Genomic DNA, 13,293 nt, shown 5'->3' with positions numbered 1-13,293 from the left:
AGGACGCAATGACGTATGTTCGCAATTACGGTACGCCCCGATTTATTCATCACGATTACATGCAATCCAGCTTGGGAGGAAATCAAAGTTCATCTCTCATCTGGGCAATCAGCCTCAGATCGGCACGATTTGATCGCGCGAGTCTTCAAACAAAAACTGAGAGCTTTCATGGATTCGATTGTAAAGATGCGGGTTTTCGGGGAAACTCGCTGTTGGATGTATTCAATCGAATGGCAGGAAAGAGGATTGCCACACGCGCATATATTGATATGGTTGATCAGCAAAATAACACCTGATAAAATTGATCAAGTTATTTCAGCTGAGATAATGATACATAATGATTTGAACCTTGCGGCTTTTGAGTATGACCCTGGTATAGATTACAGCAAGCACCGTGGTGTGAATATAGGAAGAATGGATCAAGTATGTAATTTCTGCCGAGCACTCAAATTTGCTAAAGAGACCCCAGGCATGTGCTGTGCGGGAGGAAAAGTCAAGTTGTCTGAATTGTGTCCACCGCCTGAGCCCTTAGCGACATTAATATCTGGGAGCACGAATCAGTCAAGACATTTTTTGAAAAACATTCGAAAGTATAACTCATGTTTCCAAATGACATCATTCGGAGCGACGGAAATCATCCGAGACAATTATATGCCCACCTTCAAAGTACAAGGTCAGGTATATCATCGCGCTGGGTCTCTTTTGCCGCTACCGGGGGCTGATCACCAATTCCTTCAGATTTATTTCATGGGCGACACAAACGAGCAAATCGATCAGAGGCGTCGTTTCAACAGTGGAACAATCCGTGAGATTGTTGCAGATTTACAGGACATGCTGCATCGGCACAACGAATTAGTACGAGTGTTCAGATCTTCTCTTGAGCTCATGCCGACAGATGACTATGTGGTTGTTATCAAAGCTGATAAGACGCCAGGAGAACACGCAGGGCGATTCAATGCGCCAACATCGGATGAAGTGGCTATCGTCATTGTTGGTGAAGAATTCAACTCACGAGACATAGTCCTTCGTCGCAGAGACGGCTGTCTTAAGAGAGTTTCGGAAACCCATCGCTCCTATGATGCTTTGCAGTATCCGCTTTTATTCTGGCAAGGCGAAGATGGTTATCATTTCAATCTGAGAATGAGAAATCCAGGAACGGATGAAGAGACCAGTAAGAAGGTCAGTGCCATGAATTACTACTCATACCGGATAATGATACGCGATAACGCAGAGAATCATATTCTGCTTTGCCGACAATTATTTCATCAGTATATTGTTGATATGTATGCGAAAATCGAAACCGAAAGACTCCTGTTCATTCGATTGAATCAAACCAAGTTACGGTCAGAGGAATATGTTCATTTACGAGATGCGATTGCCTCTGATGGCAATCTCTCTCTGATGGCGATTGCCTCTGATGGGATTCAAGGAAGATCGTGTCGTTGACCTTATGGGGCTCACTGATACACAAAGTTGATGATCGTGAGGGTCAAGTCGTGGATTTCCAAAAACTCTCTGTGAAGGAGTTCAAAGCTAGGAAGAATATCTCCTCGACTGGGAATACAAGCATCCAGTTCCCAATACGATCCAATTCGAGAACACGAGAGCTCGAAGATTGGTGGAGAAGCAGCAAGGGAAATGTGATATTCGAAGAGCTCGATATACCCACCTAAAATATACCGTCTCAGTCAGAGAAGTGAAACAACGTTTGAGCGCTGTAGTCATACGTAAAAAAGCTCTACGTATTTAATCGTTTAGAATAGGTCATATGAAGACTAGGTCCCTGTTCCGTCGCTTTTTTTGATCGTTGTCATTTGTGAGGGATTCTTTGACTTATGTAGTCTGTTCTTATAAATTGTTCTTTCTTGGTGAATTTTTATCAAGTGGTGAACAGGGGCGCGGCACAGCGCGCGGGTCGCGCTAGTTATCAATGAAACTATCTATTGCTTCAGAGGAGAACATATTTCGAGAAGGAATGCACCGGCTTCCTGGGGACTACCTGCGACTTTCCCCGACAGGGGGTATCAAACCCCTCCCGTTCGGGAATGCCAGGCTCGACATAGGCAGCCCGAAAATCGGCCGCGATCCCGGCTCGATGCACGTCCACGTGCGAAAGAACTTAGTTTCGATAATGCACGTTTGCACTTGGACTAACAGTACGCTCTAACCACTCGACCATCCGTCGCCCGCTCCCGCTCCTTGAAACAGAATCTTCTTGACTTTTAGGAACCGCAACGCGCAAGCGGCCACATCACCAGACAAGTGCAATGAATCACGATCTCCGCTCCGAATGAAAACATACGGATACATAGACTAGACAGTTTCAGGCTCGATTTTTATTCAAGTATCGTTTCATGCGCTCCCCTCAAAATCGTAAGCTATCCGTCAATAGTGAGCGACTCGATAAGGCCTCCGTTGGATCCATTTCTCCGGAACCTCCAGCATTCGACGGAATTCTTTGCGCAGATACTTGCAGCTCACGTAAAGATATGTGGTCAGAAATTGATTGTCGTTAAGGATCCATTCCGTGGTCGAGACGCGCCTTCTCTGTCGAGCGCTCGATGCGGTCTGACCGCGACTCATGAGACGAACGCGTGCCTATTTAATTACTCATGTACATGTACTTATAAGCTCGATCTCTAGCACATAACTGAAAACTCGCCTTTCGCAAGGGGCGAATTAGATAGGCTCCGCTCTCCTTCGAGTTCTGGATCCGTATCAATGGCAGAATTATCGTAGAAAGTCTACATGTACAATGCTTCTTCCTTCGTGAAATTCGGAGGAGAGTCTGGAGCGGACGGGGACTTCTTCAGAATTCACAGCTAACGCATGAAAGGTGGGCAACGTTCATTGGCTGCTCTCGCGGCCATCATTATATGAGAAATTGATACCGGCAAGAGAACCTTGAATACCTAGAGATCTGGTAAGGAGCAAGAGCCGCGGTCTGCAAGATTTATTTTCCCACACCTATGCTATCTCAATTCTCCTCAGTACGAGCTGCAGTCGTAGAAGTGCGCTGTGTGGACCTGATGATGCTCTACGGACGATGAGAGGTCGTGAGGCGGGATTCCGGTAGATTCTAGAGGAGAAGACGGCACCGAAAATCGGGGAACTTCCTCGAGGATTTTGCCTGTAATCAGAGCATTCCAATTAGGATATATGCAGAATAATTTCCTGAGCTGACGGAGGGCCCCCAGAGCAACGCTTGACGGGAGCGCTGCTCAACAGCCTTATGTCGAGTTTCCGAGCTTCCGGATCCGCTGTGCTCGCTCTCATTATTGTTCATGTCGGGGAAGAGTCATATCCCGGACAACGATCCCCGCTTTTTTCCTCTGCGAGAACTGCTGATGGACGTGTCGCATTTCAATCATGATACGTGCGTCGTCGCAGTTTAGCGTCTACGCGTGACCTTTCTGCGTTCTTCTAAGCGATCTAGCTGTCAGACGCTGCGGAGGCTAAGTCGCTGGGTTTCCAGCCAGCTTGGTAGATTTTCTACCGCCTGCTCGAGCGACCGATGGATGGACGCCTGTAGGTTGGTCGGTCGGTCGGTTGGTTTGTTCGACCGACGGACCAACTAAGCGACCAACTAAGCGACCGTTTCTTCGCTTGCTGGCCTTCTTTCTCGATCGACCTCTGTAGCCATCAAATGGATTGAGACTAAATTATTGTTCAGCATCTTCCGAGAATGCCACAACGACAAGCACGGAGAGAGCGACAACACATTTCTCGCCGACCGATGCAGCGTCGTAAAAGTCTCAAATTTCTTTTCAAAAACACCGGCTGACCGTCCGGCCGACGGACCGAGAGCCACTTATCGAGCCGTCGGAGACAAAGCAACTTCACAATAATCATGCTGCTGACGGCTGCAGTGCTTGCGACCGCTCGACAACGCCATCAGCTATGTCCCGTCTCTCCCCTTGTAGCGGCTCATCTGCTCTCCGGAATCAGCCGACATGAGCATGGCATGAGCCAATGTCCAGGAACAGCGAGTTCATGTTTGCTTATCAAGTACGCCGGAAAATCAACAGCGCGCTCTGCTCATCCGCTCTTGCTTTACGAGCCTTGTTATATGACAGATCCGCGGAGACGAAGTTATAGGTATGAGGCGGAATCCCAGAGGATGCGATCGCGACCACGGTGGTTCCTTCCTCCGCCTCCGATGGGGCAGAAGCGGAAAATTCAGTAATTGGATTCGCGGGGACGGGCGCGAGCGTCCCCATGGACGCATCTCGCAGTTCCCATCGACACGCTTTGGAGCTTAATTCTATAAGTGATCGTCCCCGAATTCGGCTTGATATTCCGAGCGGGCCCGAGATCTAGGAATCAGACTCAATCAGGGATCATGGAGGAGCGGAAAATTGTGGCTTCCGCGAATGTGTTCCGCGAGAAATACGAAGTTTATTCGGAAAGTCATTGGCGGTGTGCCATTCGGCCGGGACGATCGAGGCAACCTCTTCCGACCACCAAATGATTTCCACGACGTTAATGAAGTTAAAGTTCCCCGGAAGAGAGTCCCTTCCCCTCACTAATTGGAGACCACTTGTGGAATGGATAGGACATAGCCACGTTCCGGAGCCCGTCGGTCGGGGGAAGCACGATTTAGGCGAATCGATAGGATGAATGAGCAATAGATGATTTCTCGTGGACTCTTCCACATGAAACCGCAGCATCCTGATAGCACCGAAGTGACCCACATGCCGTAGGTAGCTGAGCTATCGTAGATCTGTCAGACGTGGAGCATGTGGTCAGAGGGAAAGTGAGCACGACTCTCGGATTAGGGTCTGGAAAACCCCCTCGGCCTTCTTTCCATGGATTGCTCCTCTCGCCTGCTGCTGTTCTGGGTCTGGAGAGGATTGATGCTAATGTAAACTCATGTAAACCAACAATGGCCCACCGTAAACATCATTGGGGGGTGGTCGCGCGCCAGCCTGACATCAATCAGCGCTTCTCCGCGATAAACAATAGCTTCCTCAGTGTTAGCTCGCGCGGTTTCGCGCCTGCCTATTAGCCCTTATACAGAGGAGTCCGATCGGACCGTTCCCCAATCTGTCGTTCAGGCATTCCGGATCGGGAAGCATACGGAGGTGATAAAAAAGCTCATTCGATCGAGAGCATGCACCATGATTGAAAACTATCCTGATCATCTCGCTACCGTACGGCTTACAGAGGACTAACTCGACGGGTTCGTGTCTGACTGAGTAGACGTCAATCATCCGGTAGGATCGCTGGGATTCTCGACCGAGAGACGCTCGGGCTCTGGACTCGGTGTCCGTGTAGGAAGGTGAGACATTCCAGGTGGACGATCCGATTCGGAAGCTCGGTCGAGATCAATGGAAAGACCGCTCGAAAAGTCCGACGCGCAATTCTGTGGACGCTATTGGGTTTCGAACGATCTCTGTCTTCACTCGTGGCCGAACGGAGCGCCGCGGCAATGTTTCAGAAAGAGACATCCGCAAAATGCCGCTGTAGCGATATCAACGCTAACAAAACATTACAAGCGATCGATGGATCCACCGACAGACTGAGAGGACATGAATCTCTGGTTTCACTCGCTCGTCTAACCGATCGCAGATGAGAGCAGAGAGCGGCAGGCGGCCTGCTCATTAAATTTGAGAAATGATGTAACCGAGTTGAAAGTGAAGACAACGGGGGATCCGCTGGGACAACATCGGTCCGTGGCTGGAGTTAGATCATCGGCGAATAAACGACGTCTCATTAGGAGACTTCCAGTCGAGGTTCGAGGCTTTTCCAGAGTTTCACATAAACAACTCGAGAGATGTAGCAAAGTCGGCAACTATTTGTTCAGCAAACACGGAAGCTTTTAGGATCTTCCCCGTGGTGGCTGGCAGAAGTGGTGCTTCGGGCGTTGTCGGAGGGAAACTGAGTAAGACAAACTTTAAATGAACGCTGGCTTCCTAATCAAGAACGCATGCCGGTCCGGTACAGCGGCTGAGCGGCTTTGAAACAAGCGGACAATCGCTCCCACTGCTCCGGAACTTCGAAACTCCGTCGCGGTTTCGCATCGAAGACATGGGCCATGCAATGGCTTTCCTTAGCTACAACAATTCTCACCTCGTCCACCCACAGCCACATCAGGAACCACGCTCCGACCGTTTCATTACGGGCTCGGGTTCGCATTGATCCCGGAGCAGCGGCTGTCGGGGCGCTTCCCCGACCGGACAGTGACGCGATTCCGAATCAAAGAAGCGACACCGCGCGGTGAAATGCGAACTCCAGGCAGAATGTACGTTGGGGATTGCCAGAGCTTTGAAACTTTCGCTCAAGCTCGGCGGTAGTTTTCGCTGGCCGTTCGGCGTCGAGCACGGAAGCCGATGTCGTTCCCAAGCCCTCCATTCCATTTCGAATGGAGGAATGAAACTGAGAGACAGACAGTCCGCTCTCACACAGACGAATACAGCCGAAAGGACTCCTCTCTAAGAGGAGCCAGCCCGTAGGGCCCACGGATCTTAAGTGGCCGTCAAAAGCAAAATAGCACGTCTTCTATGCGTGCTCAACGTTCTCTACTCGCTGTCTATCTGGTCTGTAAGATGCCAGTCCGGATCAGAGCCAGTCAGCCATCCGTCCGTCCAAGCATTCGTTCGTTCTTTCGTTCGTCCGTTTGTTCATGCACTCGTCCATCGGCTGCTCCGTCCGTTCAGACATCCATCTCTATCCCGGAGCTCGTCGGCGCATTCGGAAAAGGGGAGATTGCCCGTTTTGGCAGCATCCGATCTCTGGCCCGGCTCGGGGAGCACTCATCGATTTTCTCCGGGGAGTCGGCAGTCCCGAAACCATTTCGAATGTTTCCTTCCTCAACGTAATGTTCTTCGTCGTGTCCTATTCCAAGACACGATATTATCTTCTTCCGTTGGTGGACGCTTCGTTCGCGAAACGCAAAACCTCGCCCAAGTTCGGGACTCGCAAGCGATCTTTCGCAGCAGTCGGGAGATATTCCTAATCACCAGTTCATGAACGAATGCCAGACTGTGCGTAGAGCTACATTTAAGAAGTCAGAGCCGAGCCGACCAATCGCGCCCTCCGAGACTCTGACCGACACCATTGCATTCCTCGCATAGACCACCCACACCGAACAGCACAGCTTAGAATGCTAAGCGTCAAGACGGCGAGAAATGATTGGATCAACACATTCGCTGTCGTCGTCATGATCGTCGACGAGAGGCGGACCGACCCAGTTGACTGGCATCTAGAAAGCGAGATCGGCTAGCTAGACATACACGCAGACAGCCAGTGGGAGAACATGTTCAGCTGAGGGCCCAGCAAAGCGAGCAATCCCTTAGAGTCGCTGCAGGCGATCGTCGACGGTACCACCTAGAGCACATAAACAGTTCCACTGTCAGCTTCTCTGTCAACCCGGGTCAGCCGGTCCGCTTTCCTTGACGTTTTCTTTCGCCGAGCGACGATATCTTCCACCGGCCGATAGTTCAACATCGGATTGAAAAATGACTTTGATCCGAGCTCGTCGCTTCCTTTGGATGACTGTGCGCACCTTTCACTACCGGAACGGGACATGAAGTCCGGAAGATTCACTCTAGTCCGGGCTGAGCATCGTTCACGTCAAGAGACCGCGGTCCAAACGCCGCGGTCGCTTTCGGCCACCGTGCTCGGCTGGGGAGCCGCGCAGGAGATCCATGTCACTTCGAAGGGAATTCTCCTGGGAGACGCTCCCGAACGATGGCCGATCCCGCTGCTCGGCGACTGATCATCACAGACAACAGCTTCGGCGTAAACTACAGGCAACCTACGAAGCGTCGAGTTTATAAATAATACCAGAGGAAAGAGAGAACGTTTACATCTCGAATATACATACACATTCATTTTACACTAACATTCAGACATCGCTGACCACCGCCATGACACTAATGGCTCTCGAGCTTGCACGGCAGCTTTTGCGGCACGAAGCCGGCAGGACCCGGTCGGACCTTTCCCGGACCCTCCCGGGCCCTCGCTGAGCGAATGGAGGAGCCCTCGTCGGCGTGACGCGCGAATACTCGGCCTCTAGGCCGATGTAGAATGTATTCATGTATCACCGTCCCGCTCCCGTCCCTGTCCCGTTCGGCTCGAGTCGCATCTTACGCAAGTTCGCTCGGTTTTCCCTCAAGACCGCTGATCGACCGTACCACCTGGGGTCTTGAAAGCTTTACTACAAGCAGATCTGACATACACAGAATGCGCACAAATCAAGGAAGCACACACACGCACGCACACGTCTGAACGGGGTTCTTTCAGCAAGAGGAGAAGAGATCGCTGTGAATTTCACAATGGGGTAGCAGCGGCTTGTAACTCTTTCGCCATCACTCGACAGCTGATCCTCGAGCTCTTCCGGAAAAGAGAGCTCTTGGAGGACTCCAGCTCCGGGCTAAACCCTTCCGACCTCGTCCAGGCTCCCCGACTCGAAGATTCGGCCAATAGCGGCGATCGACAAGATTCTTCCCCTTGGAGGATAATTATCTCATCGTGAGTATTCGCTCCGTCGATTAATGCCTAGTCTGTGTCAACACAGGAGCAATTAGGCTCGCCGTCACTGTTGTTTCTAGAGTTCGTTGGCAGATTCGCTTTTTACCTTGTTACGAAACGAATACGATGTGCCCCTCGGATTCTCCCCACCGAGGAAAAAGTACGGTGGCACAAGAAGAACAACAACAAGACGAAGAGAGAAGTGGGATGATTCACTGCGTCGAGAGATGCAGCAATGGGTAGACAACGTCGTTAGACTTGTCGGCAGCCAAACGAATGGACGGCAGGCAGACGAGGAAGCAAGTGAACCTCCCCTATACCATGTCTCCTCTTTCTCGGTTCGGAGCGAACCATTGAACCCAATCCTCTCATGTCAATCGGCGACACCTGCAGCCATTCCAGAGTCCGCTTTTTCCGATGTTCTCCGAGAATGCTCGCATCGGCATCGATCGAACGCGTCGACAAGCCTTCGACTGGAATATCGGTTCGGTGGATCCGTCAGTGCGCAGATTACGAATAATGGGAAATGCCTTTTCGAGACTTTCAACGGACCGGACGCTAATGGATGCTCTCACGTCCCACATTCTTGCATCGAGAGAATTTGCGGCAGCGACGGATGGCATTTGCAGCACATGCTCAACACTTTCTTCATGGACCGAAAGTTTTTCGCGCGGAGAACTCGTAAAAAAATCATTGACTGCATTCGAGCCAAATGATAGTATCATACGTTCGCTATGAGAAACCAAAGGGAGAATCTCCGGACAGGACGATTTCTTCCGCTCGTAAAACGTTGTCACTGTGAGAACATCATGTGGGAGCAATTTTCACGGAACCAGTCTCTTCCTCCCTTATGATTCTTCGCCACCGAGTGCCATCGTGCCAGACCGAAAGGCCGACTTCTTCGGCAACTCCTCCGCCCTGACCAACAATTATTGAGTCCGAGCCTCGCAAGACGCCGGGAGGTCCCAATCCAATAGGTCTAACATTCGATCCCTCTTATATCAATATTAGAGATGAGGAGTCTCATGAAGGCGGACAATGAAATCCGGATCCTCAGAGTTCCCATCCGCCCCACGAGTGGGCTCGGGTCACTCCAGGGTGATTGCCCCGAGATTCAGTCTCGCCACTTCGGATGGTTTTTCATGGGAAGAATAGCTGTTCGCTTGTTGGGTGCTGCTCGCTCACTTGCTTTCTTTCCTGGTCCGTCGGTCGGTCGGCTGACTGACTGGCGGCCTGGCTAGCCGGTCGATCGCTCGCTAGAAGGGAACGGTCATAAAGCGTACTCTTTACAACCTCTATCCAGTTTCTGCTGTTCACCCCGAAGAAAGGAAAAAGATGACGTGGGAAGGCTCTCTTCTACAATTTTTTCACCGAAATTTCCGAGATCATTTCACAGCCGTGAAATCGAGTCGTGTAAGGGGAGAGCGATATCTGATTACACGGGCGGGACCGGGAACACATTGCCAAGCAATCGGCAGAGGGAGCATTCCCACCGCAGATGACGGTGCAAAACTTGGCATGTCGTCCGACGGGGCAGAAGAAGTCCCCATCCCGCGTTCAAAGGTCTCGCGCAGTGGCATAGCGTCACTCCTGAGAGTCCTCTTCGAGAGTGAATTATTCATTTTTGTCCGATATCGCTCTTCTTCCTCTTCAGAGCTCGACCTCATCAGATCGATCTGGTCGAAAGTGTCAAAGGTCAAGATGTCGACTCGAGTACGACTCAGATTCCGGCTCGAGGGAGGCGCTGGAAACGGGGGAATTGGCCAGCATCGGGGAGGGGTGAGAAGCGCTCACAAAATAAATAGCCTTTTGATCTCACGAGACATCGGAGGAGCGTCGAAGAGAAATGAAACGAAAGCATTCAGGGAGCGGAATGGCAGTTGGTGTTGTTTTTGAACATGAGTTCGAACTGCCGAACAGGACTGTGGTTGCTTTCTTGGTTGGCTAGTTGGTTTGTTGGTCCGTCCGTCAGTCAGTCAGCCAGCCAGTCGCTTGGTCGGTCGGTCGGTAAGGATCGCTTGAAAGCTCTTACATTCGAAGACAAATATATTGAGACATCTAGATGGCCAGACGAACGCGTTGACGAATGAGCCGACGAACCAGAGACGGATAGATCGTCGAGCAGACACCGCGACAAGTACTTCCCCGTTTCCGGAATAATACTACGATTTGGAAAACGGCGACGAAATCGACCATTCACACCATCGACCCATGAGAACAAGGAGTGGGGATCGATCGTCGGCGTGATCAGCTGATGACGGCTCTAAATTGATGATGCGCTTTCGCGAGTCCGAAAACAAATTCATCCGTTCAACAGAGCGGGAGATCCACGGACAGATAATCTCCGGTCAGAGATCCAATCCGATCCGCTCCCAGGTTCGATACATGGTCCGCGAATATGGACATCCGTATTGGAGAGCTATACACGGGATCAAATAACTAGAAGGATGAAAGCATGCTCCAAGGAGGAATGGACAAAACAGAACATTCACTTTGACGAGCGATGAGATTGCGATGCTCTCTTAAGAGCAGGAGCAGGTGGGAGGTGACGGGGATAGGAGCGAGGAAGCGGGTGTGAGTTTTATAAAAAGGATTTTATGGTAGAAATCAAGACATATAAAGCGTCTACACGTCAGCTCGAATACCTAAGGACCACCGACATCGATGCAGCTACTTCCTGCGTTCTCGGAAGCGAAGAGTATTTACAAGTTTATGTTGCACGCTCAATTAATTTATCTGCAGATAGGAAGGGAGGAGTTCTGCGTTTCCGCAAAACAACGTACCATCTGAAGAAGAGTGATCTAGGATGGGGTTGATCATCTTCGGGTAATCTTGGGGTACCTCCTGATAACCGGCTTGGGGCACTGCGGTATTTACATCGAATCCACTCAGAGAGGGGAGCGGCTTCATGTAGTCGTAGCTCATGGTGGGAACGGCAGAGTTCACGTAGTATTCGGAACTCAGATAGGCGTAGCCCTGGTAGTTACTGCAGTCGGCTGCCGTGTAGTTGCCCGGCACCATGTCGGCGGGACTGTAGCCTTGAGTCGTCTGAACTGGGCTGTAGTAGCTCGGAGCGTACGATGGCGCCGGCGGTGCCGTGGAAATGGGTGGTGGCGTTGTCATTGCCGTGGGGGTGTAGTTCGATTTCTGTTGGCACTTCTGACGGAAGCCTCGCGGTCTCCTTCTGTAGGAGCCCTGTTGGAACATGTACTCCGAGCTGGGATCGATGGTCCAGTAATGACCCTTCCCGGTCTTACCGAGACCTTTCGGAAGTTTGTTGAAGCAGTCGTTCAGCGACAGGTTGTGGCGAACGCTGTTCTTCCATCCTTGATAGGATCCTCGGAAGAAACTGAAGCGTGTTTGCAGGAACTTGTAGATTTCATTAAGAGTCAGTCGTTTAGATGGCGAGCTCTGAATGGCCATGACGATCAGGGCTATATAGGAGAACGGAGGCTTTTCGAGTCTACGTTCTGTGGTCGCCTTTGTTTTTTCGTCTTGCTCCCCGGCTTCTCAGCGGGGACTTCGGCAGCGGGCGGGCTCCCGGGATCCGGACTCTGCTCACAATTCACCTGTGGAAGGGCAACTCGGGTGAATTCGGAGCCTTCTGCATCGGAAATTCTCAGCAAGGCGTTATCAGCACGAGCCCAAATCTTGCGCGCCGGTAGGTAATCTGAATTGGAGGCGTGTGCTCAATCATGAAAGTTCGCGCCCCTGCTCGAGCTCGTTGGATGAATCATGCGGTTTTTGATCCCTCTGACCGTACAAGCGAGAACTCGTTAGTCACACAATGCGTCGGTCCGTCAGTCAGTCAGACAGTCATATGGTCATCGCGGTCCGGCCGTGGTGTTGCTGCGGTTGGTAACGGACGCCGGCCACAGATTCGAAGTGATGAGCTCGGCAGAACGCTCTAACTAACTCTAGTTGAGATGATCTGCGAACATTCATGCCGGACCAGCGTGGAGAAGAATGGCGTAGCAAAGAAGTAATAGCGTAGCCAACACCACATAGGCTCGAGAAAAACAACTACTGTCGATCAGACACTAAATCGTCTCGCGGGAACACGCTCTCTTATCACGTTAGATTTGCCTGTTCTCGAGTTCCGCCGGGACTCCGAGCCCAAATCAGTGAAGAGTTCCCCAAGACGCTCGATTTCGCCGAACTTCTGCCTAAGAGCGGAAGCTCACGCAACAGACGAAAAATCCTTAATCCGCGCTCACTCGTGAGGAGGCAGAAGTGCAGAAGCCAGGAGTTCCAATTCATCGACCGGCCCATAAAAGGACGATAATTCCCATACGCTCCGGGCACGGTAGCTCCGGGAGTTTTTTCCTCTTCTGTCTGAGGGTACCGGGCGGAATCGACCAAAAACTCTGGAGATATGTCGCAAAGTCGCGCGACTCACCTGAGGTTGGATGAAGTCTTGGCGGAGCGTCGTGCGGACGGAAGCAGGGGCTTGACCATTGTAGTAGTTGTTGTGCAGGTTGTTCTGAGGGAGATAATTCTCGACCATCAACGAAAGGGACGGGAAGCACGGACTGGTCGCAGCGGCCGAAACGGTGGGTATGTGTTCTCTCTGAGGACTTTCTGAGCTTTCCAATTTGACCAACATGGTCTCGAGGTCACGGAGTGTCTTCGCGGCTTCTTCACTGATTTCACGCGAAGCAGTCTCTTCCGGCACTTCCTGGAGCGGCGAAGGTTCTCGAAGGGAACTTGAAGGGAAGAACTTCGACGCACAGAATCTTGCACACCCGAAATTGGAGGTACACACAAAGTTGGATTTTTCGCTGAAGACGTTCTCGATGAGGGGAACTGTGATGTCAA

General features: G+C 51.2%; 3 protein-coding genes across 3 annotated transcripts in view; 2 read left to right on the top strand and 1 right to left on the bottom strand.

The window, feature by feature from the left end:
• LOC114828294 (uncharacterized) overlaps positions 1-133 on the top strand; it is a 1,340-nt gene extending 1,207 nt beyond the window's left edge. The window contains exon 2 of the mRNA XM_029111822.1: positions 71-133. Coding sequence (XP_028967655.1) covers positions 71-133 — 63 coding nt within the window. The remainder of the gene's footprint in view (positions 1-70) is intronic.
• A 206-nt stretch (positions 134-339) lies between these two features.
• LOC114828293 (uncharacterized) lies at positions 340-1,673 on the top strand. Its single transcript, XM_029111820.1, has 2 exons — positions 340-1,343; positions 1,430-1,673. Exons 1-2 carry the CDS (start codon positions 415-417, stop codon positions 1,671-1,673), a joined length of 1,173 nt encoding a protein of 390 aa, XP_028967653.1. The 5' UTR covers positions 340-414.
• A 1,314-nt stretch (positions 1,674-2,987) lies between these two features.
• LOC100903565 (forkhead box protein F2) lies at positions 2,988-13,081 on the bottom strand. The gene is made up of 3 exons (XM_029111819.1): positions 12,875-13,081; positions 11,259-11,973; positions 2,988-3,130 (listed from the first exon to the last, which is right to left on the bottom strand). The coding sequence occupies exons 1-3, from the start codon at positions 13,079-13,081 to the stop codon at positions 2,988-2,990; spliced, it is 1,065 nt and encodes a 354-aa protein (XP_028967652.1).
• Positions 13,082-13,293: the final 212 nt, after the last annotated feature.

The sequence above is a fragment of the Galendromus occidentalis genome, unplaced genomic scaffold (assembly GCF_000255335.2).
Source record: "Galendromus occidentalis unplaced genomic scaffold, Mocc_1.1 scf7180000077471, whole genome shotgun sequence".
Classification (NCBI taxonomy): Eukaryota; Metazoa; Arthropoda; class Arachnida; order Mesostigmata; family Phytoseiidae; genus Galendromus; species Galendromus occidentalis.
This window is presented reverse-complemented; position numbering and strand designations above follow the sequence as displayed.